Here is a 19,545-nt window from a genome sequence, read left to right on the forward strand (position 1 = left end):
CTTTGACAATTTAGCTGGCAAAAGACACGAAAAATCGTCGATTCTTTCGTATTTGAAGCAATTTGGAAATCAAAGAGGAATAGAATTTAACATTAGTAAATAATATAAAATAAATATTGAAAATTATAACGAGATAGTTACAGCTAATAGATATATTTAAATTAATAAATGTTATATGTTTTTATCAAAGCAAGAATCGGCATTTAGAGGGCATAGGGAATCTATCAAATCTAATAACAGAGGTAATTATCTTGAACTTTATTAATAACTATTTATTAATTACGTCAGATAAATAATCTATTAAAAATACATTTAAAGAATTAACTGGTTGCCCCTGGAAGTCAGCTTCTTACAGAAACACAGCTTCCCTATCATCAAATGTCACGGCACACCACTGAAAAACATGCAACAAAAAATTATTACGGCATATTTCAATATGTTCTAAAGTTCTGTATTTTTGTTGACTGAAAAGCTTTAATAATTTTGAATGCTCTTGTATCCCAGATTGCTGTATTCCCCTTAGTAGTATTATCAAAAATTAAATATACACACACATTCATTTTAAAAAGTAAAGGTGGCCATCTTTGTATGTCCACTCAAGATCAAATTACTTTTTATTAAATACATACCATTTGCCAATATACAACCTCAAAGAAATAGGATATTGAATATCTCTTATTTCTTGAATTAAGTAAACTGTTAAGATCACACTAGTTATTGCCTCACCATGCCTATTCTGCAATATATACTTACCTATAATAAGACAGCAATCCATTTGAAAGCACAAACCATCGCTTTTGATAACCTTTTAAATAATTAGTCCATTTATATAGCCATCCTTTCATTTCAGGTTCTTGTTGTTGAAATTTAACATCAGCCATACTATAATTTATAGATGTTGATTAATGATTGTAAAAGGATATCTGAAAATTATTCAAAATTGAAATTTTCTAAGGACAAAACAGAAGATGATGAATATTTCCACATTATTAATCTTCTTTCCACTAAAAAGTTTCTGCAAAAGAAAATAAATATATATCAATTTTCATTAAATCAAGAAATTTATGTTATAAATAGTATCCTAATCTTAATCAAGATATTGTCTATTAATATAATAAACTTATCTTAATATTAAACAATAAATTTGTTAAAATCTTTCTGTTGATTCTGGTGATTGTTTTGTCTTTTTGAAAAAAGACAAAACAATCACTGACACGGTTTCAAGAGTGTAAAATCTTTCTGTAATACATTATAAAAAAAATATTTTACATTATCAATACAGTAGAGCGTCGTTTATCAAAATCAATTGGGGACTGGGGTTGTTCGGATAACTTATTTTTCGGATAACCGATTATGTACAAAAAAATACAGTATATTAACCTATCTTGTGTTGAAATTTTTCTCCGTTGCGTGTCGCTTTGCGTTGAATTTTCATCAATGTTAAGCCTAATGTAAACTTTTTAAATAATAATCATGGCTATTGTATCATTAAAAATTATTTCTTTATTTTTTACAAACAATATATTGAAAAATATAAAAACAAAAAAAATTATACTTTAGAAGTTAATCTAGTATCAAAAACATTCGATTCAGTACGACACAGTCCTCAGAAAAACACCACAGAAAAGTGCCAGTGCTGCCAGCTAAAACACCCACACCAACAAAAAAAATATTGGAGTAGCCCAAGCTATAGCCAAAGATTGCAGCACCACAGCACTAGTGAAAATTTAAATTTGCTGACTGGAATTCTTTTGGATAACTGACATTTTGGATAAACGACACTCTACTGTATTCAAATTATAGTGAAGTTATTAAACAAAATCTGTAAGTGAAAATTAGAAGGAAAAATTTAATCCACATTTTAGGCCATTATTCTGGTCACCTTCAGCTTATAAATACATTGAATAGTGTGGAATGAGGAATTCAAAACAAAAACAAATGATTATAGAATTGTAAATATTCAAATAAGTAGAATTACTTCAGAATTTAATATTTTTAAAATGGTATTTATTACCCAAAAGTTTAAATAATAAATTATGAATTTCATAAAAATGTATTTTATATAACTGAATTAAAAATACCATTAAAATATCATATAATTATAATTAATTAAAACACTACTGCTGCAAAGATAATTATGTGAATTCATGTGTAAATAATATCAAAATTAGAAATATGATTTTCTTGTTACAGATATGTTGCAAAGACTTGGAAAACAAGTGTATGATACTTATATTTTAATATACAGGTAACCCCCGTATAACACGGCACTTCTATAGCACGGATTCGCTCTGACATGGTTCGAGAATTGGGTAAAACCCTCGTACAACAGGAAATGTAATAAATTTTTACATACTTAAGTAATAATAGTTCACAAAAATTATTATTTTCATAAACTATTAGTACTTAAGTATGTAAATCTTCTCGCCTTCTGTCGATACACGTGGTCCTTCTCGAAACTTGTTTCAATGTTGCCAGATCGCAACGCTTCTGCTTCTGATGTTGCCGAATGTTTTTCCCTTATTCCATACTTGCTTTATTCTTCATAAGTGCTTAGCACCATATAAGGAAATTTATAAAGACCTTTTAACTAGAAGCAAGCAATCTAAAATTACATACATTTTGCAAAAGGTAAAGCATGGATCTGAAGATAATGCAGAAAAATGCTCAGAGGATAAGGATAACTTGCCAAAAAGAAAACGCTCTCGGTTAATTAATAGTGTTTTTAGTGATGACTAAGAAAACATTGTTTAATTTATATTAATATGTATCACTTAAAAAAATTTTAATGAAGATATTTATCTTAATTATGAAAATATACTAGCATGTTTTTTAATTTTTGGAACCTAACCCTCCTTTTCGTATTAGTTCTTTGTTTCGTATAACACGGATTCGCATAACACGGCAATTTTTTGGAACGTAACTACCGTGTTATACGGGGGTTACCTGTATAAGTATTTTATTTATAAGAGAATAGTAAAAGTAATTTTTTCAATATATAAGTGGTACAATATGAAATTAGAATTTATAAAAGTGAAAATTATGGCTATCTTATTTATATCTTTTTCAGTATTTTAGCCATAAAAATTTTAAATGTCTAAAAAGCTAAATCATTATACTTTGGTGTGATGAAAAGCAATTAGCAAGATGAATACAAGCCCAATATAAACTGTAATGCAGATCATATTTTCACTACTTTTCAAATTTAGAAGAAAATTGAAATTTAAGTGTTCGGAAATATGTACCATAAATCAAAATTTATGTATAGAAATAAATTTTAAATTTCTATTTATTAAATACAGTAGAGCATTGATTATCCAAAACAATTCAAGAATGGGGTTGTTTGGATAATCAATTTTTCGGATAACTGATTACGTATGAAAAAATATATTAACCTATCAAATGTTGAAATTTGTTCAAATCCTGGCATGTCCTTAAGTACCCTCTCATGGTTGCACCAGTGCTGCCAGCTAAAACATGCACACCAACAAAAATAATATTAGTTAGTAGCCCAAGACATAGCCAAATATTGCAGCGCCACAGCATTAGCGAAAATTTAAATTTGCCAACTGGAGTGCTTTCGTTTAACCGATGTTTCGGTTGATCGATATTCAGATAATCGATGCTCTACTGTATATTGATTATAAAAAGAGTATTAAAAAAGCTTTTGTAGGCTATTAAGTTTTTGAACTGCAATTTTCAAATTGCAGACCTATAAATTCCATTGGTGTATGTCTGTCAATCTGTCCTTCCTTAATCTTGAGAACAGGGTTAGATAGATGAAAGTTGAGAACAGATATGGAAAGTTTAAAGGCAGGAGGCCCCAATTAACTATATATGAACTTCCAGTTTGGACCATAACTCACAGAAGTTATTTCAATTCAAAAATTTTCTCCAGAATGGAATTAGCTAGATATCCAGCATGCTCTATTGTTAACAGGAAAAATACAATGTACAGAGGCAAGACACAACTAAAATTGAGTTTTTTTAATATAAGTTTTAACTCTATAATCCTTTATCATCAAGTGTAGTATTTCAAACAACCAAATAAATATCTAATGATTTAACAATGTACAATTTGTTAATCAATTTTATGTTGTTAAACCAATGGATACTTGTTTGGCTGTTTGAAATACTGATGATAAAGTATTATAGAGTTAAAACTCTTAAGAATACAGCTACCCTAAAATGAAGGAGCATAATTTTTTAAATTTATTTGATTTAAAATATATGCTTTCCACTTCAAATTAGTAGCAGAGGGGTTGCTCTGGAAAATTTTAAAATATCACCAACCATTTGCCAGTTTTAAATTTTTTTTGCCACCTCAACTTATTTATCGCCACTAGTTTTACTTACTAATTAATGCAGGTTCTAGTAGCCTTATTAGTTTGACATCTGGAAATCAAAAGTAAGAAGCTGTCACATACAAGGAGAGAATCATATATTTGGGTCTTCAATTCAAACAAAATCTGATGAGCACACTGCCTTAAACACAAACAGTTCCTTGTCCAAAAAATGGACCTCTGAAAATTTAGTGTTTAGCTTATAAATATTTGAAAGTTTCACATTTCTACATTTCTGAATGGTGATGATTGAGTGGATAGGATGCAAGGCACTGGAGCTAAATAATGTAGGTTCAAAATTTTAGTTTAGTTTTGCATTTTTGTTTGTGTAACATTGTTATTTTATTTTACCACATCATTAGCATTATTATTACTAATATTATTCCTCACGTTTAAAGCTTATAAAACAAGAAATTACTAATTATGATAAGCTTTAAACATGAGGAATAATAATAGTAATAATAAAGCTAATAATATGGTAAAATAATAAGGTTAAAAAAAACTAAAATCAAAGGTTTGAACCTATATTGTCTAGTGCTAATGCTTAGCATCTTATCCACTCAGTTATTGCCTTTTTCATTTTTTCTTTTGAAATATTTACATTTATTTACAGAATAGTTTTATACATATTCTTGCAGTTCAGGAAGTGAGACATATCGTTTTTGCAGTGCAAATGACTGCATACATTTCGAAACGGCATTAAAATTTTTGTTTCATTGAATTAAAGAAAAAAATATACTGTATAGTTGAGTTAGTTGCATTCCAACAATCAGTCTTTTACAGTTTGTAGATTATTAGTTTGTGATTGGTTTCAGAGATTTGTATAATTCCTTTTGTTTTCAATTTTTCAGTGATTTTACTTCTTTGATTTGGGCTACTTTTGTTTATGCTTTCTAGTAGTAGCTGTAGATGACACTTAAATTTTCAGTTGTTGTTGTTTCGTTGATATTGTGGAAATATGCAGTGTTTCTGATTTTCCAAATAGTTTTGAATGCTGTTATTAAGATAGCATAATTTACTTCTTTATTTTGCATGTTATGAAGCCATTGGAGTTTATGTTTGTTTTTTGATATTCCTGAATTTTTCCAAGAATTCCCATATCTTTTTTGTATGGGTGCATTGGAAAAAGGCATGCTCTACAGATTCTGTGGTTTGGCATATGGGACAGTTATCTGTGGAAATTAATTGTTTGTTTTTTTCCAAGCATTTGTAGAAAGGATGATGGATTCTCCAGACAACTGTTTTGGCATTGTTGCTTACTTTCAGTTTTGAAATGGTTTTGATTATGTTGTTGTTTGAGTGCTAGATTGTTGCCATCCTGTTTTGGGGTTTGGAATGTAAATATCTACTAGTTTGTCATATATTATAATTCATTAGGTTCTGATGACAGTATCTCTTCATCAGATAGATGCCCTTTTTTGCACCCTGTAACACCAGATTACTTCCTGCAGGATTGCTGGGGCTTTGATCTGTCAGTTATTACCGCTGAAGACACTAAGATATTTGAGATGTTGAACTGTATGTATACTTTTGCTAAACCCACTCAGCAATTGCCACTCAGAGACATGAAATTTTCAAAGACTTTCAAGATAAACACTAAAATTTCAGGAGATACATTTTTGGGAAACACTTTAGAAGTGGGTTCAATTACTTGGACAAGGAGCTGTTTGTGTTTAAGGCAAAATGCTCACCAAATTTTGTTCAAATTGAAGACCCAAACGTCTGGCTCTATGCTTTTTAGCAATAGAAGTCATTTTTTAATAATTTTTAAATAAATAATTCTGAAGAACATATTTGATCATAATGTCTAAACAGTATTTCATAGATTCTGTCATGTCAAAATTTTTGTTTTAGCCTACTGAAAAAAGTCACCCCGAAAAATTTCTTATATTTTCTGTGTCAGTTGATAAAAAAATCCTCAGTCTGCAAACACTGGACAGCATTGAACAAAACTGTCTTTAGTTCTCAACGTCACTTCTTACTTTTCTGCTCAAACTTGCCGCATAACGTCATGAAATCTCTAGGTGTGGGATGAACAGGTGCTAGACAGGAGCAGTTTTTCTGAAGTGTGATTTGTGATTCAATTTCATGCTGAATGTCAAAACAAGTAGTCTAGGGTTTTTATTGCCACTTGCTATCACCAGTATTATATTTTTATCACCACTTTATAAAAATATCATAAAGCAAAGATTTTGGCACTATGCAGAGTAACCCCTGTAGTAGTGTTTTGCCCCCATATATTATACTTTTCCTATTAGCAATAGAGTCATGCTGGTCATCAAACTAACTCCTTTCAAGAAATAATTTTTTAATTGAAATAATGTGATTTCCAGTTTGCACTGGAAGATCATATATGGCGACGGTAGAACCATACTGATCCAAGTGGCATTCTCATCATTTCAAGAAAACAAGGGAAACACATTTGTGTTTGTTTTAAGGAAACAGGCCATTTTTTATGGTTTAATCATTAATGAAATATTGACTGATATGTTAGAATAAATAAAAAAATAATGTTTTATTGAAATCTTTTTATTGAAAGATACTAATATTTTGGTTTCTGCATTGAACAAATCGCCTGGATCACTTTGATGGGACATTGTTACAGAAGATGGTGGTTTTTGCACTTGGATCAATGTGGCATGCAAATTTACATTTTCTCCCATGTATCAATGTGAAAATCTGTAATAAAGGAAAAATGTCACCTGGATCAGTTTGGTTCTACTGTCCCCATATAGTTAATCAAGGTCACCTAACCTTAAGCTTTCCATAACTGGTCTCGACTTTCATCTATCTAACTCCGTTCGCAAGATTAAGGAAAGATAGATGGTTGGATGGATGACAAGGTCTATAATTTTTTCAAATTGCAGTCCAAAATTATGATTAAAAATTTCAGCCCAACATTGTGACAACATCACAATAAAGAACTGAACATTAGAAAATTAAAGTTCATTTCATCAATAGTTAATAAGCTTCAGAAAACAGTAAAGAAAAAAAATNGTAAAAGGATGATCAGAGGCATTAGGATCCCGATTATTCCAACTTACCCTTGATTGTTAGTGTATAAATCGTTACAGAGTAGTGTAGTAATAAATTGTATTTTTGTGAATAAACTGTGTATTCCAAACGAGTTGAGTGTGGAGATGTATTTGGAAGATACTGTACATTTGGAACATCTCGAGCACTATTTGAAGAGACGAAGTACTGATAGGAATTTTCTTTCTCCTTATAATTAAAAGTTTCAGATAACATTTCACTACTACCATAAGAAACTAACGACCAAGCAATATAAACAACGCATATACTAAAGTACCCAAACTGCACGAATTAAAACTGAAACCGAAAATATAAGATATACAAAAACACAGCTTGTTTCGAAAGGGATTGGCAAACTAGGATGCCAGACAAGCCGCGGTAAAAAAAAATGTTTTCGTGCATTTTCTATTCTTAATTAATATAGAAATTTGTTTATCTGGATAACGTAAGCTTTCTAATGGAGAAAAAACTATAAAAAATCGATCCTGTAGATTCCAAGCTTATGTCTAGCAAACGAACAATCAAACAATCACTCTTGCTTTACTGTATATATTAGTACAGATAAATTTGTGTGTAGTGCCATCTGTTATAAAGTTTTGCCATAAAAATTTTTTATATTATTAATGATAAAACAGTAAAATAGTTAATTTTGAAGGTAGAAAAGAGTTTTATAAAACACTGTAAACGTTAACAAGTAAAATCTTTAATATATCTCATGAGGGGGTCACCCTCATGAGATATATCACGTGACCACCCTCTATCTCCGTGACCTTTCACAACCAAAATTTAATAGCATCAATGCCCTTTATATACAAGCTACTGTGCCAAATTTTGTTTCATTATCTTCACCCTGTCTTGAGATATTAAGCCAAATAAACACTAACACATGCACACAGAATTTTTTGTCTTTTTTTTTTTTTTTTACTTTTTTGGGGTTCAGGGATATCAAAATGTGGAGATTTGCAAAAAAATTCTGAGGGTCAAATCTGACACAATTCCATTACTTTCCTCTGTTACGTATACATAACAGCCAGGAAAGTAAAAGTGCTACATGATTGATGGGAAAATATCTTAAAACGGATAAAAATTTAAAATAAATTTAAGGAAACTTAAATCCTATTTCATTTTTCTTTTCATTTTTTATTTCTAGAAAATAATTGGCAAAATTTTCTTCTAAAATTTAACTAATATTCCATTGTTATTATCTGCCAGGAAATATTTATATTGCTATATAATTCATAAAGTGGTCCAAAATATTCACAGAATGTCATAGAATTAAGTTAAATGCAAAAATTTTCAGATTTTTGTACAGTTTCTTCTATAAACTTGTATTTTCTAATTTATTTCCAGATGGACAGTCATTTTCTGTAATTAGTACTATAAAATTGTGGAATAACATGAGAGAATGGCCACCTTTGGAATATCCAGCTATATAATAATATCTTATTTTGAAAGTAAGGCCTTTGATTACCAAGAAATGCTTAACAGTATAGCTGCCACAAAATACATCCTTTTGTGGTAGAATTCAAAAACACGTTCTGGAAACTTGTGGATAGCAGCAGTGCTCAAACTTTTTGATTGACAGACCACAAACAATTTTGTATATTCCAATTAACCTACATAAAAAAAATATTGTCTGAAGAATGTTTTATCAATTTAAATACACTGCTATCTGTAAAAAATATAAGGAGTATTCTTTCTTTAACTTGAATTAACATATTAGGCTATTATAGAATTTACAAAATTCTGACAACATTTTTGATCATTTATAAATTGATGCTTTAAATATCTTCAGAGGCTAGAATAATAAATTGTGCAGAGGGTCCTTATGCTAAAGTTTTTAACATCAGTAATCTATAACAGAAACAATTTGTTAAAGGTAAATGTTTGTTTACTTTATTTCAGCAAAAAATTACTACTACTTTAATCATTAATGAATGGTATCATTATATACTATAGAATCTAAATTATCATCAGTCAAAAAGCAATAATGTTTTTTATGTATGAAGAGAAAAAGCAATATATCCAAAATGTATTTTTACTAAATATAAAATGTAAATTTAAAAATCAATGTTTGTTAATGAAATGTATAAAATTCCAAATAAATTTGTAAATGAAGTTAACACAATTGAAACTAAATAAATATTTTAGTTTCTTTCTAAAAAGAAACTTTCCTTCTTTCTTTTATCCAAATTTTCAAAACTAAATTAATTCCTATCATAAGTAATTTTGAAGTTGCTACTACATATTGTTCCTACTATAGAAATTTGAATTTCTATTACATTAAAATTTATCAGCTATCATGTTAAAAAATGATCTAGATAATTTATATTTCTTATAAGTAAATAAAGTATTAGTTTCTCATTTGATTTTAACAAAGGAGAAATTAATATACATCCTTTCATTCTAATTCTTATCTTCTGACTTGTCTAGATTAAAACAAAAAGAAAAAAAGCACATGTATTTTGTCTAGATTACAAAATTAAAACAGTAGCAATAGCTTGAAGTTGTCTATGTAAGCTACACGGGTAGTAGCTTATCAGAAAGTGACAATTTACCACCAGCATAGTGTTCCAAACTATAAGAATATTCCAGTCCCACATAAAACTGCACAGATATGCATTGATATATGTATCACATAGGTACCATGTGTTTACAGATACATATTTATGTATGCACAAACATTAATATATTTTAAACTCAATGTAACTATAAATATTAAAGNTTATAACATTTTAATAATAGCAAATATTATTAAAACACTGGGTGTTGTCATATTTTTCATTTTATATATGCAGGCCTGTAGCTATGGCTGACTATGAAGTGACTAAGATCCCTCAGTTTAGTCAGTAGTGCCCATATGCAATAAACATATATATATAAATACATGCTTCCACTTTCATCATGTAAATTTAGGCTAAAATTATTCATTTTTACACTTAAACTGTAGCTAATAGGTCTAGTGCTGGCTAGAAAATAAAAATAAAAATAGCAGTTTCAATGTAAAACTGGAGGAAATATCAAGAAAATTAAAATAAATTCACACCTTAAAGAAACTCTAGCAATATAAGTTCTTAATAAACAAAAACATTTTGATCTAATGCAATATGTATTTGACAACTGAAGAAGACCTAACATTTAATGAACAAGTAAAATTTGAATAAAATAAATGAATAAATGAATTAAAATACAAAACAGAATATATAAAATTTTAATCCAAAGTAAAAAAATTTAAAAAACTAAAAGTAAAAATAATCACCAATAAATATTAAATTGATAACTTTTAGTTATACATTTAAAATTTGACCAAGTTAGATATCAAGTGACTTCCATGCAGTTCCTAAAGTGTCTGCATCATGGTAGTGAACATAGTTGTATCTATTAGATTGTATTTATCTAATACCTCCAAGCATTTAAAAGAATTAAGATCATTGGTGGGTTTAATTTTAGCGTCATCCTACTTGATTTGTACCTCATATTAGATTGAAAACATATTTGTTTAATTAATAAAAACTTATATTGCTGGACTTTAAGGTGTAAATTATAATTGTCTATCAACTTGTTCTATTTCCAGTAATCTTAATTGTGTAAATTTAAGTTTTTTTTCCCATCCTTTTTTATATATGTCCAGCCAATCTCAGTCTGGATTTCTACAATAATTCTTGTTTAATTTCACTGAACATATTTCTTCTAAAAATAAAGCTAACACAAATACAACAGTAACATTGTTATCTTTTACTTTACTTTAATTAGCCGATACATTTTTAAATATTTAAAATAAAATCATGATTTGTAAATATTTGCTATTTTTATTTATTTATTTTTTTTAATTGATAATTACATAAGTAACCATTCTTCTGTATCATAAGCATATTCCAATTAACACTTCTTTGTATTGAGATTTTATGTAGCATATTCTAAATTCTACTATTTTATTTAAGGAAGAAAGATCACAAAATTATTCTCAGAAAATGAAAAGATAAGAAGAAAATGCAAGTTTTAAGAGAAGGAAATCAAAGTAAATACATCTGAGTAATTATTTTAAATCTTTCCTTTTAACTTGAAAAAAAAATTCTATTTTGAAAAAAGCAAATCTAACCTAACAAATTAAGTAGTAACAAAATTAATGGAAATACATATGATCCATTATAATTTTAAATAGCTATAAATTAGCTTTCTGTTCATTATTTTTATGAAAAAAAGGATATGATTTCATGTCCATTATATTAATAATTCTTTTGAAACATTTTATTGACATAAATTATTAATAAAATTAAACTTTTCAAAAATATCTTGATTTATTTACTTAAACTGTCCTTACCTTATCAAAAAAAAAAAAAAAAAAAAAAAAGAGGTTTAGTTTCTAAGCCAATTTTACATTCTGAAATGAACAGTAGGTGCCAAGTGGATCTCATTGATTTTCAGACTCAACCTGATGGAAAGTTTAAATTTATCATGGTCTACCAAGACCACTTGACCAAGTTTATTTTGCTTCGTGCTTTGGAATCTAAACGAGCTGAAGAAGTAGCCTACCATTTGAATGATATATTTTTGACAATAGGTGTCCCGTGTATTTTGCAGTCAGACAATGGAAGAGAATTCGTCAATCGTATTATATGTGAAATGACGAGTCTTTGGCCAGAACTTAAGCTAGTGCATGGAAAACCACGGCACAGCCAAAGTCAGGGCTCTGTCGAGAGAGCCAACCAAGACGTCGAGAACATGATCAGTTGTTGGCTAAAAGATAATCACTCGACTAAATGGTCAGAAGGATTGAGATATGTACAATTTATGAAAAATAGGGCCTATCATTCGGGCATAAAACAATCGCCTTACAAAGCTATGTTTGGAGTTGAACCCAGAGTTGGTCTTTCAACGACATCACTACCACCAGAAATAATAAAGGATATTCAAGATGAAGATGACGTTCAAAAACTTATTGAAACTGATTTAACCCATAGACATACAAATGATCACAATAATTCAGGAGATGATAGTGATTGTAATGATATCGAAACTTCTAAAATTGGTGATGATATCCAAAAGGCAAGACAANTCTTCTCTTGCTGTTTTATAGATATATATCGCTTCCATCCAGCGCAAATGGTGTATTAGCTGTGTGGTGTAAATTATTTTTGCCTCGTCAAATACAGCTTGTATGTCAGGGTCCGTGGCATATTGCGCTAATGCCGTATTATATCTTTTATGTAGGATGTCTGCTTTGTGTTCTTTGATCCTCACCTCCAACGATCTTTTTGTGGATCCCACGTATACTAAGTCTTTACCACACCTATGATCTTTTATAGGGATCCTGTATACACCTGCTAATTTGTTTTGGTGCGGAATGTCTTTTGCATTATTTAGCATTCTAAATATAGTGGGACATCTTCTAAATATTAAGGAGGCTTGTTTTCTTTTGGCGATCTCTTTGTAGATTTTCTCTAAGTACGGATTGTACGTGATTAGGATTCTGTCTTTCAGATTGTTACTTTGCTGCCCTTGCGGTTCTGTTATATCTGTTCTTCGTGAAAGCATCCTTTTTTCGATCCTCATGGCTATCCTACTATTATATCCATGTCTTTTGGCCATGGTATTAATGGTGTTGATCTCTGTATCCAGTGCCCACGTTGTCGATGAGTGGGTGTATGCTCTATTCACCAAGTTATTAAAGGCTGCTATCTTATACTGCCATGGGTCACATGAATGCGCAGGGATATACAATTGATCTACCTGAGGCTTTCTGTATACCTCTGTGTTGATAGACTTTCCTTTAACTATGATGTTCATGTCGAGAAAATGAATTTGTTTATCGCTCTCCTGTTCGAGGCCCACAGTTAATCCATACGTGTTATTATTAAATGCCGCTATGACTGCCATTATGTCAGGTTTAGATTTCCATAATATGATTATATCATCCACATATCTTTTGTATGTAATAAGTAGTAAGTAATCTTGAGTAGCCAAAAACGATCCTTCTATCTACAGAGCATGCGCAAGTTTAATACGAGGATCGCACGAGTTTCCTTAGAACATTACGTTTGGATTTTCGAATAACATCGATTCTACCCGATTTTTTCATCTGAAGAAGAACTAAGTTTGAAAACGTTTGTGAAAATATTTGGAAATAAGCACTGATTTGGTTAAAGCAGAAGTAAGTCGTATTTTACAGTGTGTTTAGAAGAGATTACTCACTTTTACTGTTAGAAATGTAAAGAAAAAATAAATTCCATCAAACATTTTAGTGCACTGTCTCAAAAATTAATGTAGAAAATTATCAATGTAAATTTGTTTTATTCCAAACTTTCATAAATTATATTTACTATTTCTAACATAATCTGTACTTATATCTAATAGTAATTTTTTATTTATTTTACATTAATAAATTAATATGTTATCGTTCCTTGAAGAATAGCATTTTGTCAATAAATAAATAATACAGTAGAACCTCGATTATCCGGACCTCCATTATCCGGATTTTCGATTATCCGGATTGTTCAAAATAAACAAAAATTTTACGAATTTGCTGATTTGCACTTGGCGAATTACGACACTGTTTATGTACGTGATGGAATGCATAACTTTTTTTGTTTCAACAACGTCTCACCCAGCACAGTGGTCGTAAACTCTTAAATATATTTTACGTAGTAATAAAAATATAACTTGACATACGTATTTATAAATAATTTATATTCAAATTACATCATTTCTATGACCAAGGGCGGCGTAAGGCATGGACGACGTGGGCCACCGCCTATGCCTCGCGGTCCGAAGGGCCTCGCGCCTCGAAGGTTTATGCATTACTTAAAAGCCGCGAACGCGACGAAAAAATTTTACTCGTCATAAAACGATAAATAGTTTGTCAAATTTTTATTCATAAAAATGCAGTTTCAACTGCTTTTTATTTTATAAAATCCATCTTCTTGCGCTACCAGCGGGCCTTTTAAACAATAGGTAGTCTGTTAGCGTTGGTCAGTAGTAGTCCAAATTCAATACGAACGTTTGTTTCTTGAAAATTTGATCACGATTTAAATACAGTATTTACTTTTAATATTACCGATATGTCACCGAAAAGAAAACGTGTTGTATTATCATTAAAAGACAAATTAAAGTATTTGTTTCGATTATCCGGATTTTTCCTTATCCGGACTACCTTCATCCCCAATTAGTCTGGATAATCGAGGTTCTACTGTACTTAATTTTTTAGTAAGTATATTAACACTACACCTGGAAACAGCAGTGCATGACCTGCAATATATACTTAAAATAGGATAAAGTTACTGATGCAAAACAAACTTTTTCTTCTATAATAACTACATAAAAAATATTCTGCTTCTTACTCATGTATATTTAACATTTATAAATCTGATATGTGTCTACTTCTATAATTTGAAGTTTCTTCTTAAAATGAGTATAAAATTATAGTTATTAAAAATAAATTATCTAGATTTTTGTTATCTGCTCAAAATTTTCTTCACAACACTGATCACATATATGAATCAAACATTCTGAAAACCTTAATATAAAGTCAGTGAAGAATTTTACTTAAATATGTTAAAGACAAATGTTTTTGAACTACACCTAAGATCTGTGGTTTTGATCATTAATTTTAACATGTTTAATTAAAATTCTTCACTATCATATATTAAGGTTTTTGGAGTGTTTGATTTATCCTGCTTAAAATATTTTTTCAGTATATAATATTTATCAGAACAATAAATTTATGTTCCTAGTTAGAAATTTTAATTTTTTAATCAAGTGTTATTTGTTTTGGACAAAGTAACTTTATATAAGAATCTTAAACTTAGTAAGCCTTTCATTAGTCAGTAATGGTTATGTTAAAGTAAACAGTTTTTATAATATAGATATTAGAATACATTTTCTAAACTTCACTTTTAATTAATCTTATAAAATATTTCCAAAGTTTGTGAATCACAACTTAATAATTTTCAAATGACATAGCAGTTTTGCAATATGTTTAGTAATGATTATTTATTGTTATATGAAATTTTGTCTAAAAAATAATATTTAGTTGTTTTACAATTAATAGCAGAAAGCAATAAGTTCTCAAATAAAAAAAATAATGATAAATGATAGGTTAATTTATTAGAGAAAAATTACAGATGAATGTAATTATTCAAGCAAAAACATCTGAGATGTAAAAACATTGTTCCAAGTAAAAAATTATGACAATTTAAATGACAGTCAAAAGAAAAACACCTAAGGAAAACATCCATAGTAAAAAATTTTAGAAACAGTTATTTTCTATCCTTACAATACAATTCTTTGCTGAAAATATTTGATAAAAATGAATATCTATAGAAGATACGATAAATATAATTAATAAATATCTTTTATTTAATACGTAGTATGCTTTTTATACATATATGGTTTTAAAGAAATCTTTTCTTATATCTATAGTTTTCTTTTCAAATGTATTCTATAAATAGTTTTCAAACATATCTATATGCTGGATTAATTACAGAAAGTTAGTCTAAAGATATTGCAGCTTAATTGCCTACTTCTAGGCCAAAAATTTTGTTATTAATTAATAATAGCTTAATTTTAGCATAAGAATAATCTGACTTTTAGATATATTTGGTTATTTAAAAATAGGGCTATGGTTTAGTGCATGTTTATAACCAAATCTCTACCTAACACTTCCTCAAATGTAATATATTTAATAAATTTACATCAATTATCTGCTTGTCAAATCTTGCAGATAGTTTTATTAATGTATATGTAATTTCCATGGTCCAACGATCATTATTTAAAATTATATTATTAAAACAGATACAAAACCTTTTAAACAAGCAAAAAAAATCTTTCTACTCAAAATATTTTTAAAATATTGAAATAATGAAATGAATACCTTGTATCACATTTTATTTATTTGAGTAAAAAATTTTTCTTAGCCTTGATAACTTTTTGTAATATTTAATAATTAATCTCCTGCAGTAAAAATTTAATTAAATAAATAAAATTCTGCTTACTATTAATAGTGCACTACATGCATAGGTGTAGTGTAATTATAAATTTGTATTTTATACATGTCATACTTATAAAAGTTTTTATTTACTTATAGAATTAATTTTAATTTCTGATTAAGTTTAATTATTGTAATTGAATGATATATATTACAGCTAAAATATAACAAAAGAAATTAATATCAATGGATAAATAATATAAAAGATAAATTTATTTTTGTGTGAATCCTATCTTACTTATTATTTAATTTAGAAATAACAATCTCAATAATTTCTAAAATTTTGATTTATTTGTTTTTCTAAAAGATTTGATTACTGTATTGGCATTTTTCAATTTCAAAACTTTAAAACAAAATTTGTTTATTATTTAGAACATATTTGTAAGATAATTTTAATTTAAACAGAGTAAGATTTAAGTAAAATATATTATCTAACTTGTTAACTTAATAATAGAAGTTACACTTGATTTCAAGTTTTTCCTACAATAATACACTTATCAATCAAAGCAAATCAAACTATGTAATATTAAATACTTTTGATAAAATATATTTATATATGGAATCAGTATGTGTAAGATAACTATTAAAACAAATTAATGCCAGACAACTTTGTATCAACTGTTCTCAATCATTATCTAAATAGCTAGTTTGGCAAATTACTACTAATTGGTATAATATTTAGCATTGTTGTTCAATTCATGTGAAACATTAAATATTTTCTGGAAAATATAAAAAAAAAAAAAGAGATACTTGTCAACATATTCTTTGAAAATGTAAAAAAAAGGGAAGCTGGGTGGAAAATATGTAGTTTGGGTGGCAGTCACCATTTTGGGTGCATTTGGGTGCTAAACGATTTGGTAATGAGTGGACCTACTACACTAAAACCGACATAGTTTGTCTTTTTACACTCTGCCCCTTTCAAAAACCAAGTGTGTGCAGCACTCAAAAAATCCGGACCTTACTGATCAGTCTACCTTTATATTCATGGGAAGGAGTTAGTTACTGCTGCAATCTTTTTCCCTTTTTTTTTATGATTTCTGTATACAGTATTAGTGAGCTATTTCATTGTATATAACAAAAGTGAAAAGTATCACTGCTACTGTGAGTTTTACTTTGTAATTTTCATTGGATACTGCATGTTTTACTATCATCTTTGCCAAAAACAAAGCACATGCAATACAAAACATTAACTTTTGTTGAAAAAGTGGCAGTTACACATAAAATGGAAAAAGAATTTTTAAAAATCTGAAATTGCAGAAGACTTTGGAATTCCACCAAATACATTGTCCACCTACCTAAAAAATAAAGATAAATTTTGAACAGTGTGACTAAACAGAAGAAAAGATAGGTAGAGAGTAAGAGAAGCAGAAAACATGGTTGTTGATGAGTGCATATTAAAATGATTTAAACAAGCATGAGATAAAACATTCTAATAGTTAGATCCCTCGTTAGAGCTAAAGTTGAAGAATTTGCTTGTGGCCTAGAAAAGAGTGGTTTTAAAGCCAGCTGGTTGGCTTTATGAATTTAAGGAAAGAAATGCTATTTATTTCAAACTGTTTGTGAAGAAAGTAGAGCTGTTGATCTACAGATGGCTGATAGATGAAAAAATGCTTTGGCAGAAATAATTCAAGATAGAGACACTAAAGACATTTTAAATTAATGTTGATGAAACTGTACTGTTTTATAAATGTACCCCAGACAAAACATTGGCTTTCAAACATAAGTGTTGCAGTGGCAGTATGCATAGCAAGGAAAAGAATGCTTTTAGTTGGAACAAACATGGATTGGTCTAAAAAATTATCTTTGTTGATGATTGGAAAGTCAGTCAATCCACAATGCTTCAAAAATGCTAAAACTAAGCCAGTGGAGTATCAATGAAATACAAAAGCATGGATGACGAGTAAAATTCTTGAATGATGCTTTTAAAAATTGATGAAAAATTTGGAAAACAAAATAAATTCTGTTGTTTATTGACAACTGTACAGCACTCAACATCATTCCTCCAATGGAAAATGTAAAGGTTACATTTCTTCCCCAAATATAATGTCAGTACTTCAACTGATGAATCAGGAAGTGATTAAAACTTATGTGATGTTAGACTGTGTGGGGGGGCATGATTTTGTTCTCCCTGTTTGAAGCCTAATAATTTCTGTGGTCAAAGTGGTCAGAATCGGAGTCAGATGGTTTAACACAGGAATTAGTTATTAAGTGTCAAAGTGGTTGAACTAAATCGCGTCCCCATATATGTTCTAACATCTTAGGCGAGAACATCTTAATGGGTTTTACTGTACTATTATAAAATGACAAAAAAAGCTTACTTTGAGGGTAGAGATGAGTTTTATTTTATTTTTTTAAATTTTGAACGCTAATAACGAGTAAAATGTTCATTAAGAGATATGACACATGACCACTTTTATGTCTTCACCCTGTCGACCTTTAATTAAGAACCAAAATAGTATTAATGCCCCTTTATACGCAAGCTACAGTGCCACATTTCGTTTCTTAAACTTTACCCATTCTGAGATATTGTTTAATATCTCAGAACAGAAAATAAAGAAATTAAACAAATTAGATGCCAACACACACACACAATTTTTTCCCTTTTATTGACTTTTTTGAGGGGTTCAGGAAGTCTCCAAATGTGTATACTGTATTTGCAAAAAAAACTTGGGTCAAATTTGGCATGATTCCAATACTTTTCCATTTTATATACATAACAAGTTGGTAAGTAAAAAGGAGTCGGTGGATTTTTTGATGACTGACTCCAGCTAAAACACCAAAACTCCACGACTCCGACTCCACAGCCCTGATTTTAACAGACTAACTATTCAAACAAAAAGACAACTTGAAATCATTTACAATGATGTAATTACATCATTTTTATATAAAACTAGCTGCAAGGACCTGCTTTGCTGGGTTTTTATTTGTGGGCAAAAAGTAACAATAGTGAAGATTAAGATAATTACATTATAGCCAATCTTACCTGTTTTCACAGAATTAGGTCCCCCGTTTCCAGACTAATTAGAGAATTTTTACGTCCAGTTAAACGAACTATTTTCAATTTGATCAGTTTTCTGGAACATTTACAATCGTTCTATAATCGAACCAATTCGAATTTAAATTCGAATACGAATTCAAATATTTTTAGAATCGAAATAGAAAATCTTCCACTTTCAACCACTTTCA

The 19,545-nt window shown here is 29.0% G+C and overlaps 2 protein-coding genes across 2 annotated transcripts in view; one reads left to right on the top strand and one right to left on the bottom strand.

Annotated features, from left to right (window-relative positions):
• The window catches only part of LOC111628712 (oxysterol-binding protein 1-like), an 18,769-nt gene extending 17,754 nt beyond the window's left edge, over window positions 1-1,015 (bottom strand). Inside the window, exon 1 of the mRNA XM_023372548.1 lies at window positions 754-1,015. Within this exon, the coding sequence (XP_023228316.1) occupies window positions 754-881 (128 nt within the window). The 5' untranslated portion in view covers window positions 882-1,015. The remainder of the gene's footprint in view (window positions 1-753) is intronic.
• Window positions 1,016-11,693: 10,678 nt separating this feature from the next.
• LOC111628713 (KRAB-A domain-containing protein 2-like) lies at window positions 11,694-12,491 on the top strand (the record flags this gene model as incomplete). Its single annotated transcript, XM_023372549.1, has 1 exon — window positions 11,694-12,491. A coding segment is annotated over one exon (798 nt), but the record flags the coding sequence as incomplete, so codon positions are not given.
• Between the last annotated feature and the right edge of the window lie 7,054 nt (window positions 12,492-19,545).

Source organism: Centruroides sculpturatus, unplaced genomic scaffold (genome assembly GCF_000671375.1).
Source record: "Centruroides sculpturatus isolate CEXI.00-Female unplaced genomic scaffold, Cexi_2.0 scaffold416, whole genome shotgun sequence".
Classification (NCBI taxonomy): domain Eukaryota; kingdom Metazoa; phylum Arthropoda; class Arachnida; order Scorpiones; family Buthidae; genus Centruroides; species Centruroides sculpturatus.